Source organism: Anabrus simplex, chromosome 1 (genome assembly GCF_040414725.1).
Source record: "Anabrus simplex isolate iqAnaSimp1 chromosome 1, ASM4041472v1, whole genome shotgun sequence".
NCBI classification, from domain to species: Eukaryota; Metazoa; Arthropoda; class Insecta; order Orthoptera; family Tettigoniidae; genus Anabrus; species Anabrus simplex.
Window position 1 is genome coordinate 781,919,081 of NC_090265.1, and position 18,771 is coordinate 781,937,851.

At 36.7% G+C, this 18,771-nt stretch overlaps 1 protein-coding gene across 1 annotated transcript in view; it reads right to left on the reverse strand.

Moving 5' to 3' along the window:
* Positions 1-2,646, reverse strand: part of LOC136856943 (uncharacterized) — a 245,934-nt gene extending 243,288 nt beyond the window's left edge. The window contains exons 1-2 of the mRNA XM_068231054.1: positions 2,592-2,646; positions 1,898-2,008 (exon numbers count right to left, since the gene is read on the reverse strand). Of these exons, the coding sequence (XP_068087155.1) occupies positions 1,898-2,008; positions 2,592-2,646 (166 nt within the window). The remainder of the gene's footprint in view (positions 1-1,897; positions 2,009-2,591) is intronic.
* Positions 2,647-18,771: the final 16,125 nt, after the last annotated feature.

Genomic DNA, 18,771 nt, shown 5'->3' on the forward strand with positions numbered 1-18,771 from the left:
TTCAATTGTTTAACACTCCTGAATTAGCGGAACTAATAAGTAGGGAAACTGACCAGTATGTTCAACAGTTTTTAGAAAGCATATCAACCTTGAAACAATATTCGAGAGTGAATCAGTGGACTGACATGAATCAGGATGAAATTATGATTTTACTTGCATTCTTTCTCTTGCAAGGCATTCATCAGCTATCTGACATCTCCTTCTCAAATTCTTACACTTACTTACGATGAAGCCACATATGGTCTGAAGAAACTCTACAACTTGAAACCTATTCTGGACCACTTGAATAGCAGATTCCAAAGTGTGTACACACCTGAAAGTGATGTGTTTGTAGATGAATCTCTTATGTTGTGGAAGGGACATTTGTCATGGGAAGTTTTCATACTGTCTAAGCACTCAAGATTCGGTATCAAATAATTTGAACTGTGTGAATCTAAGTCTGCTTACGTGTGGAATTTCTATGTGTATATAGGAGATGACACCCAATTTGACAAGTCTCCGAAAAATGAACCATATGGTTCGAAAGTTGTTTTGTAACAACTCATGTCACTGCTTCTAAACAAAGAGTAATGCATAACAATGGATAACTGTGTGCAGTGAAAGGTTTATTATAACTGTTTATGACCACTGTGGTTGCTGTTGATGATGATTACCACTACGAAGTCTTTGCTGTATGAGTTCTTTACGAGTGCATTACTGTACCATTATGGAGTCATAATGAGTGCATTACTCACTAATTCATGTTCCTTGTGAGCAGGTAGTGGAAGGTGCTACATAGTGTTCTTTTATAAGTCACACTCTGGATTATTCCTCTCTGAGGAAATACACAGAACTGACTATTGCTAGAAGAAATTGAAGGCTTGGTTGCTTTCTTTATTGATTGGGTGTGGCATTTGTCTGGCATCTAGTCCAGAGAAGATTTTTTTACATGGTGAAGTTGTTTGATTAATGATTTATAGTGAGGTGACTGGGTTTGTTTAACATACAGATATAACCCAGGATAAATAGCCTCCACGGTAATGATGCTATTGTGTTTATGTATATAATGTTAAGGATGGACAGTCATCTTATCTGTAGGATACCATGAATAAGAAGCGTGGCCTTCAGAACTATGTATAGTTGTGGTGTATAGCTTGTAGATGTTGTTTGTGGATGTTTATAATTGTCTCATCATTTGATGATAATTGTTGGTTTTTGTTTTAATTTTGTTTTGGGAGTAAATTCATGTAGTGACACCTGTGGTAAATCTTTTATTGGTGGAGTAAGGAAAAACCTGACATGCTTCCCAAATTTAATTTAATATATATTCTCACTCCATGTGATGTAGCATCTGTTGAAATCCACTTGAAACAACGCTACCACTGCCACATCTTGGAGTGTTTGTTGGTCAATGCAACCTCATTCAAAATAACGATCTTGCACTTTCATCCACATTGATGAATTACCATCTTAAGTATACACTTTCCGGCCGTACCCCCACGTTTCTAAACCACTTGTTCCAACGCTTTTGAGTGACTTCAACCATCTATACCAATACAGTCCTGTTTCCTTGTTGCACAATCTTCACTGCTAGGCCATGTGCACAGACTCTTACCCAAACAATTTATACAAAATATAATGATGCACATATGCAATATTCCCTAACTACAAATTCTTCTTACAATATTATGTTCTTACATCTTAATTTAACAAACTCACATGATATTCACTACTTTATATTTCACATTATTTTTCAAAAATATACAAACATTTGCTAACCTAAAATCAGGGATTGTACTCTCGTATGGTTACAGTACATATATTACATATAGAAGAGATGTCAAGTACAGAAATGGCCAACCGGACACTAGTAGAATCTGAATTCACAGCCTTCCAATTTTGCGTCTGATGTGCTTACCTGTTGATCCATGGTGGTCTAGGAGCCAACATGCTGTTTTATGCTTTGCATCAGTTCTCAGAGGTGAGGTATGCTCTTGCCGATGAACTTCAGCACTCTCTGCCAATTCTCCTGGAACAGAATGAGAAAATTAGGAAGCTTATTAAAAGGCATTGGTCTGTGTTCAGTTTTTGGGGATGATAAATGAAGTGATGTGGAAAGTGGTTCAGGACCATCTCTTCTATATGTACCATATGTGGTGAACATGATCTAATACGTTTAATACGTTGACTGCCCTCTTAATTAAACCTGTAAATTACCCCTGGAGCCAATATGTTTTTCATTTCATTAGAAGGTAGTAGACAGCAGATTTAACATTTCACATGAATCTTTTACACATACACATGAAAAATCATCAATGATGCACACGTGCAATATAATATCCTAGGTGGCGGTAGATGTACATGCACGTACAGCAAATTAACATTCCATTGTAGCAAATGACATTACATTATTATGTAATAATCTTTCACAAAAAGAATATCCTTCAGTGATTGTTTCTTGATGCAGTAGTAAATATTATTGTAGTCATTCACATCATGTATAGCACTAGTGGCAAGTCCTAAAGTAAGACTCTAAGCAAAGTGTAGGATTTTCAGGGAACTGAGCACAATGATTTACATTGCTTTCTCATTGATTATACTTTTACATTTACCTTTTGTGTTGGAATTTGAAGGACCAGGGGAATTGTCTTTGCCATTTTCATCCATTATTACATCACATTTGAAAGCAACAGGTCAGATACCAATAACCCAGACACGTAACTGGAACCTCAGTCTGAGTGCCATTACAGAATAACAGAGCCTAATCACAGTGCCAACCAGTAAAGACAAGCAAAACAGAGATAGCAAATTACGCACGTGCACATCAACGGCATGTAGTGTGGGAACAACATGACAGACATGTGCATCAGGTGGTAGCAACGTGTTAAGAGTCTATTTTGTGTATAATGCGGTTGTGCAATTCAACATATTGTTTTATTTTCCTTACTCTCCTTGATAAGAAATTATGCCAGAAATATTTTCATATTGATCTTTGTCAAGTTCACAATGTAGAAGTTAGACGTGTTGATGTTTGGACACAATAAAATTGAGGTCATTTGGCATCATATGCACAATTCCCATGTTCACTCAACCACACAAATATTGGCCTTCACAGAAGATGACTTTCTTTCAAAATCCTCTTGCTTGAAACAGAATGAACATATTGTGCATGTGGTAGGATTCCAAGTTTCATCCCTTTGGCCACCAGCTATTGACAGATTACAAATATCCTTGCATTTCTATTATTATTATCTATATACAGGTATCACAATAAAATGTATACACTCTTTAAATGACTATTGTTATGACAATTATTATAATACTGAAAAGTTTCTAGAATAAGAATAATGTGAAAAAATGTAGAAACCAGATAATTATTGAAAGTGTTCAAACTGTTGGCCATTGTAGTCCAAGCACAGCAGATAACGCTGACTGATTGAATCCAAAACATTCCTAATTACTTCAGTTGGTATCCCAGTACATTCTTTTTCAATGGCTGCTCTCAACTCATTGATTGTAGCTGGGTTTGTAATATGAACATTGTATTTAACATACCCCCACAGAAAAAATCTATGGGGGTCGAATCCAGTGAGCATGAAGGTTACTCGATACTTCCTCTTCGTCCTACCCATCTGTTTGGCAGGTGGCCGTCAAGATAGGCCCTTACATCCCGATGGTAGTGGGGAGATGCTCCATCCTGCTGGAAGTACCATTTTTCATTCTTAAACATCTCTTGGATGTGAGGCATGGCGTATTCTTGTAGCAAGTTGAGGTAACTTGCACCATTAACGGTATCATCAGAAAAGAAAGGTCCAACTAAACCAAATGCTGACAAACCACACCACACTGTAACTCCAAGTAAGTTCACATGGTGTTCCACTGTCACATGATGATTGTTAGCTGCCCATTAGGTGCAATTGTGATGATTAATGAAACCATTTAAGTTGAACATAGTCTCATCACTCCAAACAATCTTGTATGGGAATTGATTGTTCTCTGCAGATTTTTCTTGATACCACTCACAAAATTCAATTCTCCTGTCATAATCATCTTCATTAAGAGCATGGACTGATGTAGGAACAAAACTTCTCCATTGGACACACTTCAAAATGAGATGGGCACTCGATTTTGGAACTCCTGTCTCATGAGCCGCTCGCCGAACATATTTTCTAGGTGACTGCTGAAATCGTGCCACGATTCTCTTTCTCTTGTCGGGCTGGTGGATGATTATGGTCTTCTGGAATGGCTTTTATGGACATCCTTAACAGTTCTTTCTTCCTCAAACTTATCTCACAAATGAGTAATTGTGAGTCTCATTGGTGCGCCACGTTGAAACTTCATTCTAAACTGTTTTGCACTTCACTTATGTTCTCGGTCTTCCAGTAGCACTTTATAATGAATTTTCTTTCCTCAAACTTTAGTCTGACTTCAGCCATTATTTTAAGCTGCCACAACTGAAAAAAAAAAAAAAGACCAAAAGCATGGTTGTCATGAACTGTCAAAGAGTGTATACATGTTATTGGGACACTGTGTATTAAAAGAGTTTACTAAAAACAGATTTGGAAAGTCCGTCCATCCATTCTACTGGACTGATTTGCTTCTTTTTTGTTTTATTCTCTCTAGAATTGCCTGCCGGTGAATCATGATACATTGATAGGTCTCTAAGTTTTGCCAACTTTGAGTAATCATAAAATCAGAAGGCTTACCCTAACTTGCAATACATACTGTACTTAGCAGGTTGCTAAGCAGCTAACACTTAATATTCTGATATATGTGATTTTCCTCCTTAGTAATGTCATTGCATGCAGCCATGTTTGATTACTACCTGTCAGGCCAGAGAGTATACACTTCCTCTAATCCCAGCTAGATACTCTTTGATTATCTAACCTTTCCCAGTTCCCAAATATATTCAACAGTTAGCTGTTAAGAGAAAATAGTTTACGTACAAACAGACCCCATCATGATGTACGCCTTAGATATTGGCTGGGAACACATATCAAAGGATACCAGTAACCCAGCTACACTAGAAATACTGTAGTGAAGGCCATGTATCTTAAAAAAAGTTCTCTGGCTGGCAAAAATCACTCCTTCGAGACTAACCTATCAGCTCACAAGACAACCATTCTATATAGGTCTGCGGTTTTAAATACCATTGCCTGCTACAACACAATACCAAGCTTTACATCAATAGCTGCAGGTTATAAAAGTGAATAATGGATATATTTTTACCAAACAGATGGCATTAAGATGCAGAATGAATTAATTCTGACTACGAACTGCAGCATTCCATAATGCGCCTGTTATTAAATGTTCTTAAAACCATTGAAAAGGGCAGGCAAAACAATATGACTATGACAGGCATATCAAGACGAGTTATCTGACCTATTTATAAGGAATATTGTGGAGCAGCATGGGTCCTCTAATTGTTGTTGTAATTATTATGAACTTTATTGGCCATACTGGATCACTTGAGTTGTTCCACATTCACTTTCTCCTTGAAGGTTGTACTGTTTGGTTCTTGTGATCTGCCTAGTACCTTTTCATTCGTTCCGATCGTAATTTTCTCAATTCATCTCTAATTGCTTTAGCCCTTCTATGTGTTATTTCTGCTGAAAATTTGTGACTCTTACAGAAGGGTGTTAATTTTTTTTCTCTTGTTTGCATCTGCTATCTCCAGTCCAACTGCTTTGAGATCTTGCTGAATTTCATGAATCAATTGTCCTCCTGTCTTCTTTCCAACATTTTTCAATCAATCAATCAATACAATCAATCAATACTGATCTGCATTTAGGGCAGTCGCCCAGGTGGCAGATTCCCTATTTGTTGTTTTCCTAGCCTTTTCCTAAATGATTTCAAAGAAATTGGAAATTTATTGAACATCTCTCTTGGTAAGTTATTCCAATCCCTAACTCCCCTTCCTATAAATGAATATTTGCCCCAGTCTGTCCTCTTGAATTCCAACTTTATCTTCATATTGTGATCTTTCCTACTTTTATAAACGCCATTCAAACTTATTCGTCTACTAATGTCATTCCACGCCATCTCTCCGCTGACAGCCTGGAACATACCACTTAGTCGAGCAGCTCTTCTTCTTTCTCTCAATTCTTCCCAACCCAAACATTGCAACATTTTTGTAACACTACTCTTTTGTCGGAAATCGCCCAGAACAAATCGAGCTGCTTTTCTTTGGATTTTTTCCAGTTCTTGAATCAGGTAATCCTGGTGAGGGTCCCATACACTGGAACCATACTCTAGTTGGGGTCTTACCAGAGACTTATATGCCCTCTCCTTTACATCCTTACTACAACCCCTAAACACCCTCATAACCATGTGCAGAGATCTGTACCCTTTATTTACAATCCCATTTATGTGATTACCCCAATGAAGATCTTTCCTTATATTAACACCTAGATACTTACAATGATCCCCAAAAGGAACTTTCACCCCATCAACGCAGTAATAAAAACTGAGAGGACTTTTCCTACTTGTAAAACTCACAACCTGACTAGTTGTCGTAAAATCCTGTTTCCTGGCAGTTGCAAGGTGTGAAATAAATACAAGACTCTTCTTCATTGTGCTGGTGATTGGGTAGATCTCTCTGTAGGCAGTTTCATTAGGAAGGATACTCCAGACTTCTTTGGCCTAGTATTTTTCATTTATGCAAGTTCCAATGATTCTTCTTTCAGTTTTGAGGAGCTGATCAGTTCTTCTTTTATTGTTAATTTAGAACAGGGTTTCAGAAGCATAAGTGGCTTCCAGGAAGGTACGGTTTAATAGTGTTGGATCAGTATCTATTGACAGGCATTTCTTATTATACACTGAGTCACCAAAAGTCACGGCAAAGAGTGTCCCATTAGAAAATGTGCCGTGTATGACCTCTGAGCATTACGGCTAGCTGAGACATAGCTGAGCAGTCTGTCACAGACACCAGCATCATAAAGATGGCGACATGTCACGAGTTAACCGACTTCGAACGTGGGATGATCATCGGCGCATGGGTCATAGCATTGAGGAGATTACACACAAATTCGGGTTTCCGAGGTGAACAGTGTCGAGAGTGGATCTTTAATATCGCAGAGAGAATGTTACCACCTGTGTAAACCAACATACGGAAAGATCACAGGTGTTTAACAAATGGACATCATGTTGCCTCTGCAGAACCATACTGGGCGCTCGACGGGCTACTACGAGTCTGATCACCGCCCAGTTGAATGTTGGCAGTCAGGAATCCATTTCTATCAGGACTGTAAAGAGGCAAATGCACCGCATAGGCTTCACCAGCTAACAACCAACTCATGTCCCTTAGCTGACACCTCAACACAGAATTCAGTGACGTGCATGAGCCTGTGAACTTTAGCAATGGACCATGGATCAAAAGATATAAATTTCATGATGATTGATTCGTATCGAACTGTGAGCACAATAATAGTTAAATATTTTATTTTTAAGGTCCACCTTTTCAATACAAACAATGAAATGTTTACATTACATCTCCGTTCAGGGACTAGTTTTGATCTAACTGTAGGTCATCAAAGCAAATCAACAAATACACCAAATAAAATAAACAATGTGCAGACACAATGGCCTTAAAATAAAACTGTATACACAACCCATAGAATTCAAGTTAAGACTGGCTACATAGATACACAGTGGTGGCGTATGGTAAGGTCTGATGAATCCCGGTTCCAGTTGTATCGAGGTGATGGCCACATGAGAGTGTGGTGTATGCCGCATGAAGCTATGGATCCTGCACGTCAGAAGGTTGTGTCCAGGTGGAAAGTCTGGGCGGCGTTCTCGTGGTCGCAATTAGGCCCCATTGTCCAGCTGCAGGGAGTGCTGACTAGTGCATGTTATTGGACATTTTTTCAGACCATCTGCAACCCTTTCTGGCCCTAGAGTAACCTAATGGAGATGCCATGTTTCAACAGGACAATGCACCATGTCACCACTTTCTGGTGGTAAGCAGGTGGTTGGAGGAGCACTCCAGTGAAGTTACAACCATGGGTCGGCCCTCCAGATCCTCTGATCTCAATCCAATCGAGCATTTATGTGATGCTGTCAATGCTGGAGTACGCTCCATTAACCCCGCACCAACTATACAAGACCAATTGTGGGTAGCAGAGCGAGATGTGTGGGTCCAGATCCCTCCAGAATGATTCCAGCACCTAGTTTAGTCGATGCCTCACTGAATTGCTGCTGTTTTGAGGGCTTACGGAGGAGCAAAATGTAAGATACATAATGTAAGTAAGTGACTTTCACAGTGGTCAAATAGTCATTGTCAAACAAATGTTCAGAATATTTCTGACAAGACAGTATTTCTTTACCCCCATTCAGTTGCAATGATGCAATGGGATTGATTGATTGATTGATTGATTGATTGATTGATTGATTGATTGATTGATTGATTGATTGATTGATTGATTGATTGGCATACCAGGCTTTATTGCCAATTACAATGTTCACAATATACAGTACAATTACTAGTTACACTACTAAAGATTAAATGAAAAAACGACAATGCAATGAACTACCCAAACAATACAAAGTTGGTAATACAATAAAAATATACAGTTACTACATTAATAATGATTTTACAGTGGTGTCTAACACAAAGTAACACATTCAGTTATACACTTAAATTATACAGTCTTAGACTTAAAACATGACACATGACACATTATGCAAAATAATATTCAAAAAAGAGAAATGAAGTGTTTAATTTATAGGTCATTTGAAAACTATGAATTCAAATAGAAGAAGAGAAATAAAAGAACAAGTAGAAGAATGAAATAAAGCATATGCAGAAAACAGAGATAATATTCAAAAGTATGTGCATTATAGGAAAGTATCACACGCCAGTTCAAAGTTGATTTGATTCATGGAAAAGATATCCAAATGATATGTATTATAAAGTTTCAGAATTTTATTAAGAGGAGAATTCTTATGGGCTTCTGTGTGGCATTTCTTAATGTAAAACAAATTCTTGAACCTGCCAGACTTCTGAGGAACGTAAAATAGTATCCTTCCAAGAAACTCTTCAGCTTATAAATCTCATGTTTATTCCGTATTGGCTCAACACAACTAAGGTTAAGTTAAGAGTAAGTTCCCACCTTCCAATACTTATCAATTTCTATATAATAGACTTATTAATTACATAATATAATCCATATAACCTCTAGTACATGTTTCGTTCCGATATGGAACATCTTCAGCTAAAATTGGTAAAATGGCAAGACAATTAAAATACATTGATGTTAAGATGATACATAAGCTAAAAGATATGATAAAATGGCTCGAAAATTAAAACATATGATAAAGATGATGAGATAAAGTTCATTCATGTTGGTTAAAAACACAACAAGTCAGTTTTCAAGTGGCGAATTAAAAACAGCGATAAGGTTCTTCATGTTGGAGGCGTGTACATTTTGTCGATCTTGAAGATAAATTGAAGAATACAGGATTTTCTTATATGTGATTTATCGGGCCCGCCCACCGCAAGCACCTCACACACGTACACAGGACTCAGTCAGTTAACAACACGGCGTAAGGGAGGACGTTAAATACGACAAGATTGTCTTTAAGACACATTTTAATAATCCTACCAAACTCAACTTCAACTACGGTTATTTTATCAAGATTTCCCCGATAAATCACATATAAGAAAATCCTGTATTCTTCAATTTATCTTCAAGATCGACAAAATGTACACGCCTCCAACATGAAGAACCTTATCGCTGTTTTTAATTCGCCACTTGAAAACTGACTTGTTGTGTTTTTAACCAACATGAATGAACTTTATCTCATCATCTTTATCATATGTTTTAATTTTCGAGCCATTTTATCATATCTTTTAGCTTATGTATCATCTTAACATCAATGTATTTTAATTGTCTTGCCATTTTACCAATTTTAGCTGAAGATGTTCCATATCGGAACGAAACATGTACTAGAGGTTATATGGATTATATTATGTAATTAATAAGTCTATTATATAGAAATTGATAAGTATTGGAAGGTGGGAACTTACTCTTAACTTAACCTTAGTTAAGAAACTCTTCATCATCAATTTTACTATTCAATATTTTATACAAAAATAACATCATGGACATTTTACGTCTTTGTTCCAAAGTTTTAACACCAAAGTGTGATAACATTGTGGAGTAGGACAGAAATGTCGGGTACTCGTATGACTGTTTCCAGTACACATACTTTAAGAACTGCTTTTGTACTTTATCAATTAATTTGATGTACTTAGTTTCTGAAGGACTCCAGATAATAGAACCATATTCTAGTTTCGGTCTTATTAATGAGTTGTATAAAATAAATAATGTTGTACGTTGAAAATTTAAGGAATTTTGAAATATGAAACCCAAATTTCTATAGGCTTTATTAACTATATATTCAATATGACTTCCAAATTTAAAATCAATATTGAACTGAATACCTAAATCCATCTTTTGTTTGACTTCCTTCAAGACGGAACCGTTGATGTTATAAGTATACCCGATATGCTGGCAACATCTTGTAAAAGACGTTTTAACACATTTATTTACATTGAATGGTAATTTATCTTCTTTACTCCACAATGATATAGCATTTAGATCATTTTGTAAATTCTTACAGTCATCAGTGGATTTAATTGCAGAAAATACTTTCAGATCATCAGCAAAGAGTAATATTTCAGACTTAGACACGACATCTACAACATCATTAACATAAATTAGAAACAGTAAAGGTCCTAGATTTGAGCCCTGTGGTACACCTGAACTGGCTATAAAGTTGTGAGAAGAATATCCTTTATAACACACATATTGTTTTCTGTTAACTAGGTAAAACCTTATCAAGGAGTAAAAACCCTGAGAGAAATGTCAATTTTCTTTAAAAGTATATACTGATCTACTTCGTCAAACGCATTCTGAAAGTCAGTAAATACAACATCAACTTGGCCTCTCTCTTCCAAATACTCTGAAATATACTCTGAAAATTGGATTAAATTTGTGGTGGTAGAACGCATTGGCATGAAACCATGCTGACGAATAGAAATAATAGGTTTTACATGATTCGTTATAGTTCAAAAAGAATACTTTCAAATAGCTTTGCAGGAGTTGACAATATAGTTACTGATCTATAATTACTGATTAAGCTAAAGTCACCAGTTTTGGGAATAGGAGTAATTTTCAAATATTTCCAAGCATCAGGAAAAATCGAAGAGCTAACAATCATATTGAACAGTATTGTCAATGGATACAGTAATTGATCTTTGCACCCCTTGAAAATAAACAGAGGAATACCATATGGTCCTGATGATTTTGTTGGCTTGAGTTTCGTTATTGCTTTCTCGATCTCATAGATAGTTATTCTACCCAAGAGAAGCAAATCCAATTGTACGTTTGATTTACCATTTGAAAAGAATGGATTATATGATGCAGTATTTACTGAGTACACTTTAGAAAAATATTCTGCATAACAATTCCCAATACTTTCATTACTATTGAATACTTTACCATCTAATTTTATCACTGTACTTTTATTCCAGTTTTTCTTTTTTCTTTTTTTTCTTTTTTTTTTTTTTTTTTATAAAATTCCAGAATGAATGTATGTTCGTTGCTATTTCTAACTCAATATTTTTATGTATTGTCTGAATGCAATATTCATTTCCTTCTTAATATTTGCTCTTAATTCTTTATACATAACCAAATTAAAACTTTTTTCCTTTTATTTTCCTGATTTTTTCTTTAAGCTTCAGTTTACGTATCAAATCCTTAGTGAACCAGACTGAATACCTACGTTTATAGAGCTTAGCTTTTGGAACGCATTTACTAAAAATTGAATACAACTTATCGTTATGATGCTGCAAGGAAGAGAAATCAGAAATCACTCTTATCCTGTGGTGGCTTGTGAGGTATGAATTGAGGGGTTCACACAGATGAATGAATGAATGAATGAATGAATGAATGAATGAATGAATGAATGAATGAATGAATTCATACCTCATGAGGCACCACTGAACATTTATGGTTTTTGGGGTTGCCAAATTTCTGGAATTTTGTTCTACAGGAGCTCTTTTAAGTGCCTGTAAATTTACAGATACGAGGCTGACGTATTTGAGCACCTTCAAATACCACCGGACTGAGCCGGGTTTGAACTTGCCTACTTGAACGGAGAAGGCCAGTACTCTACCGCCTGAAGTACTCAGCCTGACATTATTATTATTATTATTATTATTATTATTATTATTATTATTATTATTATTATTATTATTATTATTATTATTATTATTATTATTAACCTCTGGATCGTTTAACTTTACAACAGTGTTATGAATACACAGAAATGTGGATTGCAATGCACAGAATAGAGTTAGTTGTATAGTAGATAGTCAACTGAATACACTAAGTATAGTAAATAATGAACACTGAATTAAAGAGAGCAACATCATTCGGACTGTTTTCATCCTTATGAAGAAACTACTAAATATAATGATTAAATTGTTGGATTTATAAATATTGCACACTACATTCTCACTTGCTTTGGCAATTACTAATATACTGACTACAACAGCAAGTTTGCAGCCTTCGAACAGCTCTCCAGGGTGAAAAGATTGTGCCGCTAGAATACCCAATCCACCATCCCCCACAGTGCCAGCAGTGAGTTCTGGACACATTGGACTTGTGACCAAGGCTCCTGCAATGTTTGCAGTGTTCCCCTTCATCCACATGCCCGGCAGCAAAGTAACTGAAAGGTTTCCTTATACAATGCTCCTTTAGTCACAGAGGGGATATTCCCGGCTGCTGCTTTTAGCACTGGGACTAGCAGAATAGAAGCATATTCTACATGTAATCAGCTGTATTTATGCCATGAAGATGTAAATACCTTAATTTTGTTTATTTTCTAATTTGAATTTCAACTGGAGGCTCATAACTTATCAGAGGGTTGGGGTGGGCTGTCACGTGATCCTGTGCCCTTAAAGAGCAGCCACCACGGCTCTTGTCAATGAAAAGGGAAAATATACATTTACAAAGTTTGTTGTTTTCTAAGAACCTACAGAAAGTACTTACCCTCATGGAGCTGTGTTGTTTCACAATTTGTGCTAGTTCTTGATGGTAAGGTAGGCTCCTGGTGTTGAAATGTTACATTCACTGCTGATGCTTCTGGAACTGAATAAAAATGTTAGGAGACTTATCATATGTAAATAGATATTTGTTTATGTTTGGTTTTTGAGAATAATAATGAAGTGGTGTAAGATAAGTGGTGATTTTTTTTGTTTTTTACAGGTTACTTTACGTTGCACCAACACAGGTAGGTCTTATAGCGACGATGGGACAGTAAAGGGCTAGGAGTAGGAAAGAAGCAGCCGTGGCCTCAATAAAGTGCAGCCCCTGCATTTGCTTGTTGTGAAAATGGGAAATAATATTAAACCATCTTCAGGGCTGCCGACAGTGGAGTTCGAACCCACTGTCTCCCAAATACTGGATACTTGCTGCAGCTATTGAGCTCAGTGATAAGTGTTTCCGAATCATGTAAACCAATGGCTCTCATCCTGGGGAGCGCGCTCTACTGAAGAGGCATTGGAGAATTTCAGGGGATGCGTGGTGAGCAATGAAAAGCACACACGAATTTGCTAAACAGTAAAAAGTTGTGACAAAGAAAAGAATCTAGTACAAAAAGTTATCTTCATCACTGCTAAATCTTACACGTAGAAAAACGTTTTTTACTAAAATTATTATACTTAGCGAGCTTTTTGATGGCACACACAATCCTCCAAATTGAAGAGCGTGATTTCATAAATATTTGTCATCCTTGAAAACCATAGTTGGACGCTACTTTCCAGATATTCCTTCAGATAGCTGGTCACCCATCCAAGTACTGACCACGCCCAATTTAAGTTGACTTGAAATCCATTCAAAATAGAACTGGATTTGATTCCTCATTCCCATCAGGAGCAGGCAATCGACCTAAAATGTGATTCTGAAGCAAACGTTGGGTTTGACTGTTGAAGAATTTTAGTTACCGTAAACTATTTTTTGATATACCCACTAGTTGTTATGGAAGCTGCAAGGTTGTTGGTGCAGTTTCCATCAACATATCTATGTGAATCTGGATTTCCTGCAATGGCTTTCATGAAATGAAAGTACTAAGCATGGCTAGACGTTGAAAGTGATCTGAGGTGTGCACTATCACTGTTGGAACCAAACATTAAAAAACTTGTGAAAGAAAAACAGTGCCAGCCCTCTCATTAATCATTAATTAGGTTCTAACAAAATCAAATCAAATTATGTAGTTTGAAATGTTAATTGCGGTAAGTGTATAATTCTCTGTAATATATTCACTGTAATTTGTTTTATTCTCTTGTTCTATTATTATGTGTGTTAACTTAATAATAACTTTCCTTGCAAAGTGAGTGCATTATAATTATTACTTTGAAACATGTAATACTGTATTATGTATTAAGCACTCATAATAAATAATAATAAAATCATTATAAAATATTTTTTGAGATCTTACCAGGGGTGCACCTTCCCTGGCTATTTCAACTGCGCGCCTTCTCTATGGTCATCTATGTCAGTGAACATGAACTTTTAAAAATCTTCTAAAAACTTTCTTCTCCAATGGTTAGATGGCTCTGCCTTCTATTTTCTAGCGATATCTGGTGGACTAAACACAAATTAATTGCTGAAGATATTTTTGTTGTTGTAGTCGGTAAACTTTCTCTTTGATAATTGGTTTTTTATGTATCGAAGTTGTCAACACTTCACCTGATTCCTCTTTTAATGTTTATCTGCCTATCACATGCCTGTAACTAAGTTCTCTAGCCGATCAAACTCAGGGGTATGTATGGAAATTTAGGCCATCAGTGCTCTGTATTTTAATTTAACCTGGACCTTTCCCCTATGAAGTATTTAAGGAGGGCACTTTAGGGCCAACTTGTCTGATTTGCTCTGGATATTGAGAGTGTGACTTGACAGAGGTTAGAGAGGGCAGGAGGCAGGGTGTGGCTGGCTTAAAGAAGATCCAGCACTAAAAGGTAATGGCAGAATTTTCTAAACAAGTGATTGTGCTGGCGTATATTTTAAGGGGAAGGTTTCAGCAGTTTTCTTAATATCTAATACATAATTTTTTGGGGGGGCTGAAATATAGGACCTTCTGCACAGTCTTCAGACTCTATTTATATTCCGTACCAGGAAAACATTTAATGTGAGGGAGCATGAGTGGTGACCCTCGGAACTTTCCCCTTCAGCTTTTGAGGTGGGTGACTAAAGTTTTCAACCTCTAAATTTTGGAAATCTTATGTCAGCTTTTAAATTTCTCCCCCTTTAGTCTCCCTTTTTAGTATGGGATTAGCCTCTGCATCACTGGGTCTTAAGCCGACTTCGGTTCTTTTCTCTTCCCAAATGTTTGTTAAGGAGTGCTGGTATTTCGCCTCCTTGCCCTTTTGTTTATGGCCTTTTTGTGTAATCTTTTCTTTTTACTCTTAAGGCCTTGTAGTATGGGTAGTAACACCCCTGTATATTCTTTATGGTTCTTTGGGTAACCGTATCTATGTTTAGGTTCCCTTTTGGAACAGTTCTTAAATTAATTGTGGAACTTTATAATGGATAGCCCACTATGGAGCAAGTGGTGTATGAACACTACAAAATGGGATCATCCAAGGGGTTACCGAGTGTAACTGAGATTTATTGAGACTACCCTCTTTTGTATTTTGGAGCTGGTACTCCTATAATATTGTACCCGTCAGGAGCAATTATACTCTTTCACATGAAAGTTAACGACTGGGAGTTCTTTCAATTAATTTTGTACCCGATTGAGAACTTCTAAGTTCAATGCATTGTTGGAGTTGACAAGCTCGTTGTTAATGTAAATATGTTCAAGTTATATTTCAACTGTTCCTTGTTATGTCATTAAATTACACTCTTTGAATTTTCAGAAAGAAAAGAAATAAAAATATGTTCAAGTTATGTTTCAATTGTTCCTTGTTATGTCATTAAATTACACTCTTTGAATTTTCAGAAAGAAAAAAAGTAAAATTTCCAATTTCTGTTAATGTAAATGTTTGCTCTAAGTGATCCCCTGTCCAGCCATTCAACCCAGGCTCTTCCTATTCTTCCGTGAGCCATGGAGTTGTGGTAACAGAGATATTAACCCTAACTGAAAAGTATGACTTGTGTAAATCAATAATTCACTCGGGGGGGTGGGGGGAGGGTGTGAAGTAATATACAGATACAGGGGGAGCACAGGCCCACATAGGCTGAGAAGCACTATTAGAATATATATGAACCTGGAAGTTGAGTATGGATGACATGAAGTTTTTAGTGTAAAACTGTAAAAGTATTGTATGAAAGAAATAGCATTATGTAATTCAATAGATAATCTTCTTTTTCTTCTTCTTCTTCTTCTAGCGCCATATCTGGTCTCCCAGACATTGGCTATCACCCTGGAGAAAGCAACCATTTCTTTAGTTAACGTTAAGAGTTGTTCGGTGTTGTTGATGCAAGTCCAAGCTTTGATGTTTTGGAGCCATGACATCGTTGGTCTACCAGCTCCTCACTTGCCATTTATCTTTTCTTGTAATATGAGGTGTAGAAGCCTGTACCATGGCCTAAACGAGCTGTTTTCTGGACTTTCACGATGTTTCCCAACTCATTCAGCTCTAGCTCTCCTTAACACTTCATTATTGGTTACAAAACCTGTCCAGGCTGTTCTGAGCATTCTCTTATGTAACCACATTTCAAAGGCCTCTAATCTGCTCAAGGAGGAAGCTTTGACAATCCAGCTCTCTACTCCATAAAGTAATGTTGACCAGATGTAACATCTCAACAGCTTTTGCCTCAGTTTGAGGTTTAGAGTATCATCACAAAAGAATGACCTCATCTTTTTGAAAGTCTGGCTCCATGGTTAGCATGCTGGCTTTCGGTCTAGAGGGTCCCGAGTTTGATTCCCGGCCAGGTCAGAGATTTTAACTTTAAATGGTTAATTCTCTTGGCTTGAGGACTGGGTTTTTGTCCTGTCCCCAACATCCCTGCAACTCACACACCGCATATAACACTATCCTCCATCACAATAACACGCAGTTACCTACACATGGCAGATGCTGCCCACCCTGATTGGAGGGTCTGCCTTACAAGGGCTACACCCGGCTAGAAATAGCCACACAAAACATCTTTTGGAAAGATGATCTTGAAATTTCAGTACGACATCTGACCTCTTTTTCAGGGTCCAGATTGTCTGTTATGGTGCTCCTTTGGTTCTAAGCTTTGATTATTCAATGAAATGGAGACACCTTTATGGTTGCTTCTGCTAAATACCATAAACTTGGTTTTTATTGTATTGTTTAGACCATATCATAATCTACTGAGATGAATTCTACTGAGCAGTCCTTGTAGACCTTCAATGATGTCACATATAATTAGGGTGTCTTCTGCATAGTAGATATATATTTACCAGATATTGTAGTAGGAGTTGTGATACGGGTCGTTGGGTGTCCAAGTTCGATAATTGAGAACAGGTTAAGAGAGCAATAATAATAATAATAATAATAATAATAATAATAATAATAATAATAATAATAATAATAATAATAATAATAATAATAATAATAATAATAATAATAATAAATGCTATATAAATTTAGATAAGAAAATAAGCCTATTTAACATGATCAGCAATCAAATTCACTAAAAATTGCTAGACAAATAATGAAGTAGAAGGTAAGGTTGTTAATTTCTTATACAAAATATCTTAAGGATCTATATGCTGTGAATGATACAAAAATTTTTAACAAGATATAAGATAGGCTGGGGAATGAGGGAAGTGAAGGAAGCCAAGAGACACGACCATAAGATTTTGTTGTTAGATGCACAAAGCAATGAGTCCAAAACACACGAGAATTTCCATAATACATTAAAGGTTAGAACAGTTTGAATGCACTGAATGACAATGTGAGCCCTAGAGTAGTTCAAAAAGTCTGTAGACCGTTGACACAGAATGAAAAATAATGGTCTGTATGTCGATGACTCCCCTAACTCCATCAGCAATGACGAATAGAATAATAAGTGAAGATATGTCACATTATTTGCTCTCTATGTCTCATTTGGAAAATAGTTGCAGTCGATGGAGCAGAGAACCAGCTCTGTCCAAGATAATTTATTTGCACATACAGCAAGGTATGGGCTCTTGCTCAACATACTGAGCTAGGCCGGTGGCACATATTTATATGAATGTGAATTCGTTCTGGAAATTACGAGAAATCAAATTGACATCAGGCGAGTGGGAGAGTCGGGTGATTGACAAAGTCGGCGGACAGTATGCGAAGAAGAGTGGAAGAAGGTAGTTTTAGAATGAAGTACCGGGGATAGGCAAAGTAAGTCCAGAACATTTGTATCACAGTACAGTTGAATCATGGCTGAGAAATCATATTATGGAAGTGAAAATTTTCTCAGGAAACTGGAATGTTTATCATAGAGACAGGATAGGAATGCTAGCAGGGGGAGTATTCACACTGATAAAAGAAGAACTTGTAAGCTATGAAAGGTGAAGGATGAGAAACATGAAATACTGGGTGTAAGGCTCATCTCTCAAAATAACAGGCAGTATGATGTTTTTGAGGTGTACAGACCTGCAAAGGATGGCACCGACACTGATGCAGAATTATTTGATGAAATAATCAGTTATGTGGAGAACGGCACAGAAAGGGATGTTATCATAGCAGGTGATCTCAGTTCAGCAAATGTTAACGGGGAAGATAAGACATAAATAAATTAATCTAGAAAGGACAGCTGAATCAGAAAGTGATGG